The sequence below is a fragment of the Pipistrellus kuhlii genome, unplaced genomic scaffold (assembly GCF_014108245.1).
Source record: "Pipistrellus kuhlii isolate mPipKuh1 unplaced genomic scaffold, mPipKuh1.p scaffold_m20_p_15, whole genome shotgun sequence".
Taxonomy (NCBI): Eukaryota; Metazoa; Chordata; class Mammalia; order Chiroptera; family Vespertilionidae; genus Pipistrellus; species Pipistrellus kuhlii.
The window spans coordinates 34,998,028-35,013,660 of record NW_023425460.1 but is presented as its reverse complement, the minus strand read 5'-3'; the positions used below and the strand labels follow the sequence as shown (position 1 = coordinate 35,013,660).

The 15,633-nt window shown below is 39.3% G+C and overlaps 1 protein-coding gene across 2 annotated transcripts in view; it reads right to left on the bottom strand.

Annotated features, from left to right (window-relative positions):
• The window catches only part of SORCS3 (sortilin related VPS10 domain containing receptor 3), a 481,307-nt gene that overhangs the window by 122,518 nt on the left and 343,156 nt on the right, over positions 1-15,633 (bottom strand). For both annotated transcript variants that reach the window (XM_036438956.2, XM_036438955.2), the window contains exons 6-7: positions 15,242-15,306; positions 8,899-9,017 (exon numbers count right to left, since the gene is read on the bottom strand). In XM_036438956.2, coding sequence (XP_036294849.1) covers positions 8,899-9,017; positions 15,242-15,306 — 184 coding nt within the window. The remainder of the gene's footprint in view (positions 1-8,898; positions 9,018-15,241; positions 15,307-15,633) is intronic.

The window sequence follows — 15,633 nt, the reverse complement described above, 5'->3', positions numbered from 1 at the left end:
CATGGGTAAATAAGTATGTCTTAAATACACACATCACATTCATTAATATTCAAGGAAGGATATGGGCCTAGATGTTGCCTGAATTGCTAGTGGTTCAATTGTTTACACACATAAGAAGACTAACCCTTGACCCATGGAGCCAGCAGTGTTACAAAACACCAGTGGTTTGCAATCATTACTTAGCAGCAGTAATAAAAAATGAAAAAGTATTAAGAACACTGATCTACAGAGCAAACAAAAGCAGAGAGACTCTATTTTAGGAGAGGCCAAGAGTCTTAGAGTCCCACCCTGTGAGAATCCCTCTTCCATACTTTGGTTGCTCCTGAGACAAGTCCCCTAAGATTCAATGTGGTTCCTCAAAAGAATAAGAATAGATTTACTATATAATCCAGCAATTTAGCTTCTCGGTATCAACCCAAAACCATTTATTTTCAAAGATATATGCACTCCTATGTTCACTGCAGCATTATTCATGGTGTCCAAAACATATAAACAACCAACGTGTCCCTCCATAGATGACTGGATAAAGATGTGGTTCATATATACAATGAAATACTACTCAGCCATAAGAAGAGATGAAATACTTCCATTTGCAACAACATGGATGGATCTTGAGAATATCAGACTAAGTGAAATGAGTCAGACAGAAAAAAAGTCAAGAACCATATGACTTCATTCATATGTGGAATATAAAACTGAAAGCAACAACTGAATAAATTAACCAACAAAAACTCATAGACACAGACAATAGTATGGTGACTACCAGAGGGAAATAGAGTTGGAGGGAAGTAGTAAAGGGTGAAGGGGGTCAAGGACACGGTGACAGAAGATTTGACTTTGGGTGATAAACACACAATGTAGTATACAGATGATGAATCATGGATTTGTACACTTGAAACCTATATAATTTTATTAACCAATGTCACCCCATAAATTTAATTTTTTTAAATGGCCAAAAGACACATTTGTCACATAGGGTAGTAAAGAGTAAGGGGACAGTCTGACTTGTCTCATTTTCTGTGAGGTTATTTTTTTTGTTTGTTTGTTTTTCCCCTCAGAACTGTACATCTCTGGTGGCATTCAAACAAAATACATCCAGACTTTAAAAAGTTAGAAAATGTAAGTGCATAAGTCCCTCAACATTGTGACAAACCAAATACTCCAAAGCCCCTTATGCCCACCCCACTGTTCTTTAGCTGCTTAGATTGTAGCTACAGAAGAAGATAATCTGCCTCTCCAAGGCTCCCCTTTGAATGCAATCCATGGAGGGCAGCAAGTGGCTTTCAGTGGAATGCCTAACCCTCAGAGTCAGCTCTGTCTTACGGGTACTCCCTGGAGGCATCACCCGGAAGGCTGGGCTGGACACAAGCCTGGCAGCACTACCACTTTTTCCCCCAAGGTCATTCTTTCGCACATTTCTTGCACAGTCTGTAGAATATGACCTGCCCTGATGCCCTGATACTGTGTTCAGATACAAATCTGTGGCTTAAACCCCAGAGGAGAAACTACTGTTGGTGTGAGGGTTTTCTGCTCTAACAAAAACCTTTAGAGACAGCTTTATTTCAATGAACAGAATGAGGAATTCTAGTCCTTGCCTTGCTTTGGGGGTAGATAGTAATCATGGCAGAGCAACTCTTACCTTCTCCAGAAAGTCTTTCCTGAAACTCATATCAATTTTCAAAACTCATACCCACCAAAAAAGATTAAACACTCCTACTCATTTCAGAATGTACTTGAGATGGCTCCAATACTTTAAAAAACAACAACTAGCAAACAAAATATGTTAAAAGAAATCAACCAAAGCATTAAAAAATGGCCAGTGGTGGAGAAGGAAGAATAATAAGCCTTAAAAGCTACAGCAAGGAAGCTGCTACAATTGAGACAGAAAATTAGTCCTGAGTTTTCTAGCAACTATAGAGAGAGAAAGTGGCCGAGATTTAATTCAAGGGGGTAGAAAAGGTTCACAGCTCCAGGACAATTTTCTAATTCATTTTCCTATCACTCCATTCCCCCCTCCCCCACACACACACAATTGCAATTGTCCTTAGACAGAGAGGTCTTAGTGCATTAGGTTCTCTTGCTTCCTTAGCATCACCATTCCTTTCTGGCCACCTAAGATGGCCTTTCTCCTTTACCTATGAGACTGGTGCTCACAGTGGTCCGGCAGGAAGCCTGTGCTGATCCTCCTCCCAGCGCAGGTGCAGAGCTCTTCCTCCTGCTCCAAGAGCAACCTGTGCTTCCCGCTGAGGTGCCCTTCACAGCGCATTAGAAGCCTTTAGTTGTCCGTGTTTCCCACCATGGGGGCTGAGTGCATTTTAATATATTTAAATGAATGAATATAAAGAAGACACTAAATAACATAATGGATCATTCCTGGACATCAGTTTTATCAACATGCAGAGACATTCCACATATGGCCCTTTCCTAGTCAGTGAGCCATTACCAATTACCCTACGCTGTCTTATATTATTAGTTGGAGATAAAAAAGATTCCCTTGCTTTAAAAGGACAGCGAGAATATAAAGAGGCATCTTATCTTCTCAGCTCAGTTCAGTTCAACACACATTCATTGAGTATCAGTCAGTATGCTAAGTGCAGGGAAACAATGATGAATAAGACCTAGTCTTATTCCTCTTCAAGTGTACAGACCTGGCTGGGGAGACATAATGCTAATGGATAAGTGGTCAGCAAAGGTCCAATCCCAGCCATGATTTCCTAGAGGAGGCATTGCCTAAGCTAATCTTAAAGAACAAGTTTGTCTGATAAAGGGACATTCTGAGCAGAGGAAAAAAAAAATGCAGGAAATGAATATTAGGCAAAAAACAAACAGACAAACAAACAAACAAACCATAGTGCATACATAGAAATTTTAAAAGTTTCTTTTTATTGAAGTGTAAAATATAAAAGGAAAGTATATGGGGAACAGTGGCAGGGAAGGAACCCACGAGAGGCTGTTGGAGTAGGTAGGATTCAGATCACAGAGGAGCTTGTAGGCAATGCTAAGGAAATTGGATTTTAACCTATAGGTGATGAGCAGCCTCCGAAGTCAGGAACATTGATTTTCATTTTAAATAAATTACTTTGGAAGCAGTGTTGTTAATGGATATGGGGGGAGGGGGGTGCTATCTGGGAGCAGGGAAATCAGTTAGCAAGCTGTTGCAACATTTCAGAAGATGCATGATGAGGCTTTATAAATGGTTTTAAATAGCCAAGTAATAATGATGCTTTCCCCCTTCTTTTAAATAAATCACCCTGGAGCAACTAGAAAAACAAGAAAGAAAAATGCAAAGTCTATACGTAATGAAAATGAAACCCTGAAACAATATATATGGAAAGGAAGCCAAACGCAGTGAAGGACAAACAGGGTATATAAACAAGCACCAGGGCAAAAAATAAAAAAATAAATAATAATAATAATAATGCCTACAGCCACAAATCTTACATAAAGATAGAAAAACAGAGTTCTCCAAAGATGATATTTCCCAAGGAAAGGAGCAAAACTAGCAATGTGTTATTTGGAACCAAGGCAATGATGTGGCCAGGAATTGGCAGTGGGAGTATCGCGGGGACTAACTGGGAACAAGGAGAAGTTAGAGAGACAGGCTGAATGAAGGACCTTTCAGGAAGTTCTATCTTATGGGAAGAACCTACTCAGAGACAAACCTGTGGATAAACAAATAGCAGATATAGGCCAAAAAATGTTTCCATGGAACAAATGAAAATTGTGACCATAGGGCTATGACTGACAATATCCCATTTGATGAGCTCACCTCTACAAGAGAAGAGTTCAAAGCAGAAATACAAGAGCTTGGGAGAGATATGTTTAGACAACAAAAAGTGATAAAACAAAATATGGCGAAACTCAGGCAAGAAGTTAAACAATAGCAGGAAAATGGGCAAAGAGGAGCCTGGATATTACAACTCATTCAAGGATAACCTGGGTAAGACTGTTGTTTTTTTAAATCCAATTTTGTTCAGGGAATTAAAACACAGTAGGAGGAAAAAATTATGGCCCTCCTTTATCTTCCCTGTCTACTGTACACACTCTTAGTGTCCTGAAGGGAGGAAGTCAAAACAATGAAATTGAAATAAAGTCTACATTTCAAAATATAAATCACAGAAACTTTTGAGAAATTAAAAAGTAAGGAAGATATGGAAGCAATCCAAGTGACCATCAATAGACAAGTAGATAAAAAAAACAAGTGTGGTACATCTATACAGTGGACTATTACTTGGCCATAAAAAAGAATGAAAGCTTACCATTTGCAACAGCATGGATAGAGAAAATTTTGCCGAGTGAAATAAATCAGACAGAGAAAGATAAATACCTTAGTATTTGACTTATGATTTCTCTAAAGAGCAAAATAAATGAACAAGCAATGCAGTAAGAGTCTCATGGTTACAAGGAACAGACTGATGGCTGGCAAGGGGGGAGGAATTGGCAGGCTGGGTGAAAAAGTGAAGGGATTAATTCGAACTAATTGGTAATTACCAAATAGTCATAGGGATATAAAGTATAGTACAAGGAATATAGTCAATAATATTGTAATAAGTAAATATGGCTCTAGGTAGGAACTGGAAATATGGGGGAGGAGGGAGAATGATTAATTCATAAAGTATGTGATTGTCTAACTACTATACTGTACACCTGAAACTACAGTAATATAAAATAACATTGAATGTACACTATAATAGGGGAAATATAACCAATTGAATGAGACATTTCAGGGGAGAGAATTGATATAGAATATCTAACTCACAATACACAGTGATAGTATATGAAAGCACTTATAATCACCATTATACACATTTACCTATAAAACTAAAATCAAAGTAAATACAGCAATGATGGTTCAAAGAGGAATATAAATGTTCTAAATAATTTAATTAAAGAACTGGAGTTGGATAGAGCATAGAGAGTGGGTCAGAAACACATGTTATTTCCTCCCCTTTGTTCGGTGCCTCATAAAATATTTAAGTATAAGAGTTATATAACAAAGTAGAAAAGCAAATATTAGAAGATAATATAATCAAGCAAAATTTAGGAGTGGGAGAATTAAAGCAAGAGGGGAGGAAAAAAACTCATGGAAATACATTAATTTTATCATTGCTCACTAGAGGAAATCAATAAACATCCAATAATAGAAGATTTAGGATGTTATATAAAGTTATATTCATACAGTTAAGTAGATAGAACAGATATTCAAATTATCAAAGAATCCCATAGGTGGGAAAGAAAAAAAAAATACATACCACATAGGGAGTATTTTTTTAAATTGTAACTAAAACCTACTCATCTACACTCAAAACTAAGCTCTCTCAGATCAATCAAAGCAAATAGCCAAACTCACCTAAGAGAAGGAAAAGACTTTTTAATTAAATAATGATGACCAACTGGCTTACATTGATATGAATATGCGTGTGGTTTTTATCTGCCATCTACTAACATTATTTTGTTCAGTCTTAGCCTATTGATAGTTGTAAAATGTAGCATGCAATCTGTGTTTATTTGATGATCAATATAATTCAATGTTTTCTCAGGATAATTGGCCTTTTGCATTATTTGAGACATTGCTATTTCTCTCTAGATATTTGCTCCTTTGGTTATTTCAATTTTGTTGTTCAAATATATAATCAATATGCTGATACCTTTCCAATTGATATCCTTAGCCTCGACTTCCCACCACTACTTCTAAATTCAGTCTCAAATCTTTACCTACTCACACCACATCTCAAAGTGGGACATAAAGGAGCTCAGGACTGAACACACCTGGCTCCATATTCCCCCCTGACTGCTGACTGCTGCCGCCTTATCCCTGGCTCACCACCCCAACAAGCCTTTCCAGGTCATCCTATATAATAAAAGCCTAATATGCAAATTGTCCCCTCAGGCAGTCATTTGACTAGGAGTTCGACCAGGAGACCAGGAGTTGGACCACTCACTATGATGTGCACTGAGCACCAGGGGATTGTGTGGAACATAATGGGCATCAGCAAGGCAGTGCTGGTGGCAATGGGAGTGGAGGTGCTGCAAGCACCGATGGACCACAATGAGAGTGGGACAGTGGCGGGATGGTGGAGCAAGTGAACTGGGCCACTCCAGGCCGAGGCAGGTGTGATTGGGGGCCACAGACAGTGACCAGCAGTATTGGTGGGGGGTAGGCCTCTTACCAGCTCCCTAATCACCCTGCAGGCAGGATGGAGAAGGTGAGGTGGTGGCACCAGTCCAAGGCAGTGTGCCAGGCAGGGTTGCGGGGCTGCAAAGCTGTGGGCACAAACTGAAGCCCGACCTCTGTAGGCCACACCAAGGGACCTCACCTGTGCATGAGTTTTTGCACAGGGCCTCTAGTCTCATATAAAATTATAATATCCATAGATGCTCAACATTCATAGTCCCTCTTTTATTTTTACCCACAGCATTTTTATCTCCTTATATATTTTATAGACAAATAAACAGATGATCATTCAGGTTAGATAAAAAGATAGAGAGCAGCACTTACATAACACTGTTTTGGTACTTTACAGGTATAATTAACACATCTAATCCTCCCATCGACCCATGAAGTGAGAGCTGTAATTATCCTCTTTATGTAGGTGAGTCAAATGAGGCACAGCTCAAGGTCTTGCAGCTAAGTGTGGCAAGCCAAGGTTGGAATAAATGTCAGTCTCCAGCTACAAGTTCTTAACCACTATCCCACATATAGATGCATATATAGGGTGTCCCTAAAAATGTACACCCACTGTGAATGGCTATTAATTCCAGTGGGTTAAATCTGAAAAGAAAGAAACATGTTAAACTATAAGCTGTAAAGTTTAGACACCCTATATATACACATGTACATATATGGATGTATATATTATATACATATTTTTCCTGTCTTCCACTAGAATGTTTATGCCACTAATGCAGGGATTTTATTATTATTTTAATCCAAAAATCTGGAACAAGTGTTTGGGAATATTGTAGGCAAGCAATAAAACTTTTTTGAAAGTGAAAACTTATATCTCTTTCAAACAAAATAAAATTTGATGCTGATTAAAGAAAAAAATGCTATTGGTTTCCAGTATAATAAAAAAAAAAGTGTTTCAAAATAGAAAAAGAAATCTCAATATCTGCCTGCAGAATTGCAGAAAATTTTATGCAATCCAAGGAAAAATGAAACAAAGAAATCTGAACATTTTAAATTCGAAGTGATGTTTCCCAGAAACAATTCTGCCACGTTCATCATTATATGCAGAATTAGCATTAAAAAAAGTCCAATCAGGTTGGTAACTTCATAAATCATTCCTGTGCTTCTATGTTAAAAATAAAATGAGAGAGAAGGTAATAACAGTCTTAAACCAAGACCATAACATTGGGAATGGAGTAAAAGGAAGCACTTAAGAAATAAAATAGGTGATATTAGCAGAGGCTGTGACTTCATTTAATTTGGTGACCTACACTGACTTCCAGGTTTCTATCTTGAATAGCCTGGTCGAAGGTAGTATCACAAATGTGTCAGATTCAAGGGGTCCATCTTGCTTTCATCTTATCTGTGGAATATCCAGGTTGAGATGTTGAGATGGCTATTATTAAATACACATGTAGATCTGCAGTACCTGGTAGAATCTCATTGACTTGAGAGTCATCAGGACATGGAGATGGTATTCAAAACCATGAGTACTTGATGCAAGGAGAAGCTGGCCAAGGGCAGAAAACTTGAGAGTATCAAGAGCCGTGTGTAGAACTGTCTATTGTACATTATATATGTTCAATAAATACTTGTGAATAAAGAAACGATAGTGCCAATGACCTCCCAAAGTTTAGGAAATACTGCCTGAGAATCTGCCTTTTAATTAAGCTGAGAAACAGTGATTTTGTAAGCCATAAAGACCTCTCTTATACTACCTCTTTCAGCCTCATTTTGGAGTAGGGCTGGCTACATTTCCTGTATTTTACTAGACCTTAAAAATCCATGCATCTAATTTGCAAAAATAAGTAACTTCTACATACATAAGCCATCAATTCAACAGGTAGTCATCCAGTGCCCCTGATTTGCAGAGGCATCTTGCTAGGGCCAAAGATGAGGAGTTCGTTGTGTGTATAAAATATGGCCCTTATTCTCAGAGGGTATAAAATGCAATTTGGAAAGAAGAAAATAAATCTGCTAAGATTTAATTAACAACCCCTAACTCAGGGAAATTCCAAAGTTCAAGGTTCCTAAAGGAAACAGTCTGTGCCAAGTCTTTGTCAGAGAGAGAGAGAGAGAGAGAGAGAGAGAGAGAGAGAGAGAGAGAGAGAGAGAGAGAGAGAGAGATTCACTCAGTGGAGCATCATCTTTTTTTTCCTTCTCATTTTTTATCTATTTTGTATCTTCTTCCTGAAACTCAAAACCTAAATCAAGACTTCCCTTGCCTGCCTAGAATCCCAGCTAGGTTACCTCTGAGTCAGAGTTCTTGGAGTGACAGATGTTGAACTCGGCATTAGAAGGGGTAGTCAGAACTGAAAAGAGAAGGGATGATTTAGGGTGTTCTAGATTTTTCCAGAATAAAAACCATAGAGATATTTAATTTCTTGGAAATTCTCATTCCCAAGTTAGAAAAGTCACTTTGGACAGAAATTGAATATGGCTTTGATGAACTAAAGTCAACTCTCATTAGAGATCTTTCAAGACCCCTTTCTGTATCATTAAACAGCAACCCAACTAAGGGATTGAATAGGCCACTAAAGTTCCCTGTAGATGATACTGGCCCACAATGCCTTCATCATCCACCAGAAGTCTGGATCTCCCCAGAGGGGCAGGTCATCAAAGCAAAGGAAGGGCATCACCCCTCAAGAAACCCATCCTCATTTTCATAGGAAGCAGCTGACTTCACTTATACATCCTCTCCTACCACTGATAGGGCTTTCTGGACTCACCTGAATGAAGATGTATTCATCTTGGACGACCAGGGAGCTGATGTCAATGGAGCGAGCAAAAGGCCCACTGCGGGTGGTCTCGGCACATTCCTGGATCCTGCAGGTGAGGTAGTGAGCATCTGAAATAGGAGGGCAGAATGACATTTAGATATGGGGGAATGGCAAGCAAAGGCTCTCCTCAGCCCATGGAGCTGGACCTCATGGGAAGTCAGTGATGCCATTTAAAACAACACTGAGGTGTCATTTCCTTATCTATAACATTTGTAATACTTTTTTAATTGTAAAAGATAGTCCAGGCAAGGGAGTAGAGAATCTTATATTTTTCTGGCAAAAGAGTAAAATGGTATAGCTTTTGGGAAGAACAAATGTGAAATATCTATCAGAATTTTAAGTGTACATCTTACACCAGCAATTCTAATTTGCTCTTAGGATAAAGCACCAAAAACTTAGTGAAAAGCTTCAGTAAATACATGTAACAAAACCCATGAGGATTGACATGACAACCTGCTTCTTTCTCAACAGCCAGTATCTCAGAATGCTCCCTCCACTGGTAATCAAAGGTGCACTCAGGAGGTCATCTGTTTACCCCTCTTCCCACAGGCTCGTTTTCCCCTGTCTATTTATGATTCACTCTGACATTTGGACACTTTGAAAAAAGAATCAAGTGTATTCAAGGCCACCCCAAGCAAAGTCAACACCTACTTAAACCTTGGCTCGTGGTAAGTGGCCAAATTCATCCCATTATGGACTCTCCCCCTGCTTGCCACTGCCCAGCAGGGTGCAAAAACTCCAATTTAACAGGAAAGAAGTAGCCCTAATATGAGTTCCTAAAATCCACAAAAAAACTCAGGGACCTTATAGTCTTTAGCTGGCTCACACATTAGAAATCTCAATACTTTTATTTTTCAAAACACAGAGACATGTAAAATAAAAGTGCTATGGTACCCACTGCATGGTGAGAACCCAAAGTAGGAGCTTGGAAAGAATAAATTATCAGGCAGACCTGGCCCCAGAAGGAAGTGACTGAGAATCAAGGGACTTTGGGTGTCAAAGGTGAGCTCAAACCTGAGTTTGCAAAAGGTGTCAAATTTAGGCTTTGGACATTACCTCCAAATGAGCATGGATGTAGTCATATAAGATTCCATGATGAAAATGAAAGATATCTATCATATAACCTGAAATCCCAAAATAGGCTTCCAACTATGGCCCTTTTATTGGTTTTTATAATAACAACAAATGCCTGATGAGATGGAATCGGCCCTGTTCTCTGGAGGATATGAGAGCAACACCTTTGGAGCCAGATGCTCTGAGTTTGAATCCTGGACTTGCTACTTGCTCATTGCCCTTGGCTAAGTAACAGCACTGCTTTTCATCTGGGAGGAGCACACAAATTAGTATTTGCCTTGGAGGATTGCCAGTAGGTTACATTATTATGTATGAAAAATGCTCAGTATATCGTTGGATAAATTTTAAAAGATCAACACACATTAACTCTTTTTACTATGAAGAAAGGAGGGGGATTTAACATTCAGAATCTTTCTTATATTCAATTTTTTTGTTGTTAATCCTTACCCAAAGATATTTTTTCCACTGAATTTTAGAGAGTGGAAGAGAGAGAGAGAGAGAGAGAGAGAGAGAGAGAGGTGAGGTGACTCATTGATTGATTGCCTCCCTTCCGCATGGTCTGAGATAGGGGTCGGGGCTGGAACCTGCAACCCAGGTACATGCCCTTGACCAGAAATTGACCCTTGAATGTGTGGGCCACTGCTGTAACCACTGAGAAGCACATTCCAGGACATAAGTGATGTTTTATTTTATTGTAGAAAATTAAAAGAATATGATATTACAGATCTTATCAGTGAAATCATATTCCAAACATATGTCACTGTTTACTGTTTTTAAGGGTGATGGGTGTGCAGACAAGAACGAAAGGGTGTCTGAACTAGAATAATCAAGGAACCCCTGAAAGAAGGCAGTTCTGTGTTTAGCCTGACGGAGATGTGTGCTATGTGAGAAGGAATTCCTGAAAAAGGGAGTGGAAACTGCGCACCGAGTGTGAGGCAGGCAAAGCTCCTGGAAGGCACTATATAATTACATGTGGACTTTGATTAATGTCACTTCTGAACTTCCATTTTCTCTCCTTTCCTTTGAAAAAGAAATCTTCAAATGAAAAGCTAGAAAGACAAGATTGGATGAAGATCTCATTTGCATACCCCTGTGGGAAAACCAGAGAGTGACTTCCCAAATGTCTGAAAGTCACATCACCTTCAAGATTAATGAATTTCTAAATGTCAAATGTCTTTCTAATGTATTTCTAAGGCCTGGTGTGACCACTGCTCCACTTACAAAAGCCGGAAGGCCAAGGCTTTGCTCCCTGCATTGTGAACAGAGAGATCTGTTCGATGACTTTAAAAATATCTGGTCCCGCTACCGTGGATGATCTGTAGGGAAGGTGGTACCATCTCCCTAGTGAGTCCAGCCTCCATGCCCTCTCACCTTGCAGATGGACCAAGGGTCTCCTAGGATGGCCTTGGACTGAAAGATTCATTCTTTTTGTATTGGCTCAAGATAAAAACAGAAGTTTTACCCCCACACACCCCCTCACCAAGGTTCTAGAAAGCAGAGAACATAAGACAGGTCGCTGTCCTCAGAAGAAATGCAAACCAATACTGGAAATGGGATATTCACAAGTGAACATGTTCTGGGGTCTGTGTTAGAGTATGACCTGAAGGATGTGGAGAGAGAGAAGGAAGAAGGATGTGGAGAGAGAGAAGGAAGGAGACAACCCATCATCCTTAGCCTTCTTAATCTCCTAGGGGTTTGCATTTCTGCTAGTTTTGCAGAGCCTGGGAAGGCAGCTTCTAACTTTCGCCATTCAGCAGGGCAAGCTTTTCATCTATCCACATCAAGTTTTACCATAAAGTCCAGCATTTCTCACTCGGCCAAGCCTTCCCCAAAGCATCATCTCCTTAGAAATGGCCAGAAAGTCTTAGTAATCTTTGTTTCTATCCTCAGGCTGACTTGACAAAGCCTCTGTGAATGTTGGTAAAACAGAACTGAATTGCATTAAAAGCCTAGAAATGTTTATGTTGAATTATATTGTGACTAATGATTGTGTTTTGCTTTGGAGATTACTAAATATTCAAAGTATTCTCAATGTCTTATCTCTTGATACCTCATAGACAAATTTTCCCCTGATTCCTTCTATGTCAACATCTTTGGGTAATATATCAATACGTATTGTCAAAAATTGAAAAAGAGAAATAAAATTGTGAACAAAAGCAAATTCAGTTCTTTAGGTATTCCTTTAGCGAAATACCCAGGAGCTATTTGCTTTAAACAGGAATGTAAACTCTCAAATGCAAATCAGAAAAAAACAGACTCCAAGAAGCTCTGAAAACTTATTTAGCTTCCATAAACCTGATTTTCCTTGACGAGGGAGGGCAACTAACCTATTTGTAGGCATAGTGCAAAAAATGGACATTGACATTACTGCAAATGCCTAATAGAGCATTTAATACTAAAAACAAAATCAACAAACAAACAAGAAGGTAGCTTCCATTCCTTCCTATTATGCAGGAGAATTCTAGTGTCTGTGTCTTCTAAGTGGTACATGGTGTGATGCAGCTAGCAGGATTATAGGCATTTAGAAATCACAGCAACGTGGATGGGTATCTTAGTTTGTTAGCCCTTCTTCCTGTGCACCAAAAGGTTGCAGGTTCTATTCCCGCTCAGGGCACACAATGACGTGGTGGGTTTGATCCCCCGATAGGCTGAGTATTTGAGGCAACAGATCAATGTTTCTCTCTCACACCAGTGTTTCCCTCTTTCTCCTTTCCTCTATCTCTAAAATCAAACATATCCTTGGGTGAGGACTGAGAAAAGAAACAAAAAAAAGGGAAATAAAATACACTTTGTGCCTTTTTGTGACGATCAAAAGATAAAATGTGTGGGGATGTGTGAGAATAAGAAAGCAAAACAAAAAGTGTCATATATGTCATTAGGCTAACGTAGTGATATTATGTGCATTTTCTAAGTAAAGGAGGGTTAGAACCAAGTGACTCAAGAAGATTATTTTAACTATTGAAAAAACTGATTTAAAAAAAAAACAAAACAGAACATGGTACAGAATTAATATATAGTATACTTTAACCTAGGTGTGGCACATGGCATTTATCCCTGGTATATTTCTGTCTACTTTTTTTTTTTTAATTCTTGATAATAACCCAGAAACTCTTCTAGTGCTTTGCATTTTAATCTCATAAAATTTCACAGCACTCCTGCACCATACATTTTACCCAATTTGGACCATAATTCTTATACTTTCAAAAAATAAGTATAAGCTTAATGTAAGAAATTACCTTATTTAAAAAAATACAAAAGAAACAACACAAAACAAAAAAACCATAGGAGCTTTCAGCAGTAGCCACAGGTGTGTTTTAAGCTTGAGCTCCTGGAATACACAGCAGAGGCTTGGAGAGAAGGTATTACTACACCAAGTAGGAGATCAGACAGCCCTACAGTCTCTTCCAGCCCTGACACCTACAACAACCATAGTCACTTATGCATCTTAAAGGGATTGACATGGGAAGCAAGGCCAAGTGTTGTTTGTTGTTTGGAAAACTGACCTGTGGGTCATCTTCTGAGATTTACTGTCTGCTTTCCTCCTGCTGCCCCACTATGTTTTTTCAGACCCTTCCCTTGAACTCTTCCTCCAGTATTTTTTTCCTCTCTTTTTAAAAAAATATATTTTATTGATTTTTTACAGAGAGGAAGAGAGAGGGATAGAGAGTTAGAAACATTGATGAGAAAGAATCATCGATCAGCTGCCCACAACCAAGGTACATTCCCTTGATTGGAATCGAACCTGGGACTTTCAGTCAGCAGGCCGACGCTCTATCCACTGAACCAAACCTGTTTTGGCTAGTGTTTTTTTTTTTCTCAACAGTAACAGATAATATGTTTAGTCACCCTCATGATCAGTGATTTTGACTATATGACATTATCACCCTAAACCTTAAACAGTTCTTTTATTAAAAAATGTTACAAGAATGTGGATGATCTCTCATCCCTGCCTGCTTCAGAGAAAGAAAAATATTATAGAGTGCTTGACACAGTGCCAGACATAGAGTAGTGCTTATTGTAACTCTTTAAAAACAAAGCAAATAAAATGTATTACCCAAAATGCATGTTTCTGGCATGCATCTGCGCTTGGTCTCAAAAAACAGATGTTTGCACACAACACGTGCATTTTTCTTTATGTATTCTGAATATTCCAGCATTTGCAGCCACGTTCAAACCGACTCATTCAACATTTTATAATTTCTTAACATTCGCTCCATTTGGTCAACCTCTAGCTCTATGCAGCGGGCAGGGCAGGGGTGAGTAACCTCAAATAACAGAAGAAGTCAGAAAACAGAGAGTTTAAGGGGAAAAGGGGCCCCCTGGTCTCAGTGCTAATGGGTGGCAGAACCCAGGACCCCAATTCACCAGTAGGCAGCATCCTTAGGTCACCACCATTTTCATGTATTATTTGGCTCTATTTTGACATAGGATATACTAATTCTATTTCATGCAGTTTAAATATTTCATACATAATCTATTTTTGTATGTTACATATTTTTGTTTAAGTTGAGCTTATATTTTTCTTGAATAGGGAAGAGCCCTATAAATATGATCAATTTTGGGAAGGATAAAATGCTTAAATGCTGCAAAATGATACTTCATCAGTCTCAACTGTGTAAGATTTACATATATGCAAACTGTGCAAAGGGGATCACGTGTTCAAAACCTTGGGGCCTCTCTGCTGTTTTCAGGGAAATATGTATGTCTTGTGCTCCCCTCTATCCCCAGGGCCAAGAACAATGCCTGGCACCTATTATAGTAGGCCATCCCTAAATATTTATGGAATGAATCAATAAAAAAAAAAGCTTTGTGAGTAATTGCCCAGTGACTTCTGTGGGGAAGCCGAATATAGAAAGGATTTGTTTTTTAAAGCTGGCAACCCCTGCAATTCCCCCAGTGAATGAAAAAACACTATGATGAGCTACGGACAACCCTGTTAGCACTGCACTGGGGATGCCAAACATGACTAACAGGGGCTTCAAAATCATCACGTGAACTCACGGCCCCCAAAAGATTCATTATTCCTGAGGGTTTATTTCAATGGAGCATCTTCCCTGGGACCAGAGGACTCTTTCCCACTCAGGGAAATAAGGATGGATATGGCAGCAAAGGAGCTCAGGGCTTTTTGTCTTCCCAGGCCATTAAAATGCAAATTGGGGCAGGAGAGAGAGCTGCAGGCAGATCTGCCTGGTCCTAGCCTGGTGGAGGCAGCACTCACATCCATCCGTGGTCCGCACCTCCATGTGCACCAGGTCCGCCTCCTTATCCAATCCGGCCACCGACCTGGGGAAGGAAGGAGACAGAAGCTCAGTGACCACAGGATGGCAGAGGACACATGGGAAGCACTCAGGGCAATTCCTGGGAATGCCACTATGTAACTACCAGTAATATATCGATATGTTAGGTGCTACTGAATTAATAAACAGCCCGATCTATCCATGCTGATGCCAAAATTTCAGTGTGACACTCAATTGAGACCAGACTCACAGAGGGCAGGGGGCAGGCACCATAAGAGACTATATGGGCATCTTTTCTGTCCCACAGCCTCCCTGTTTCTTTATAAATAAGTTTGTATTATCAGGATTAGAGGTGTCTTGGGTGTTATTTTCC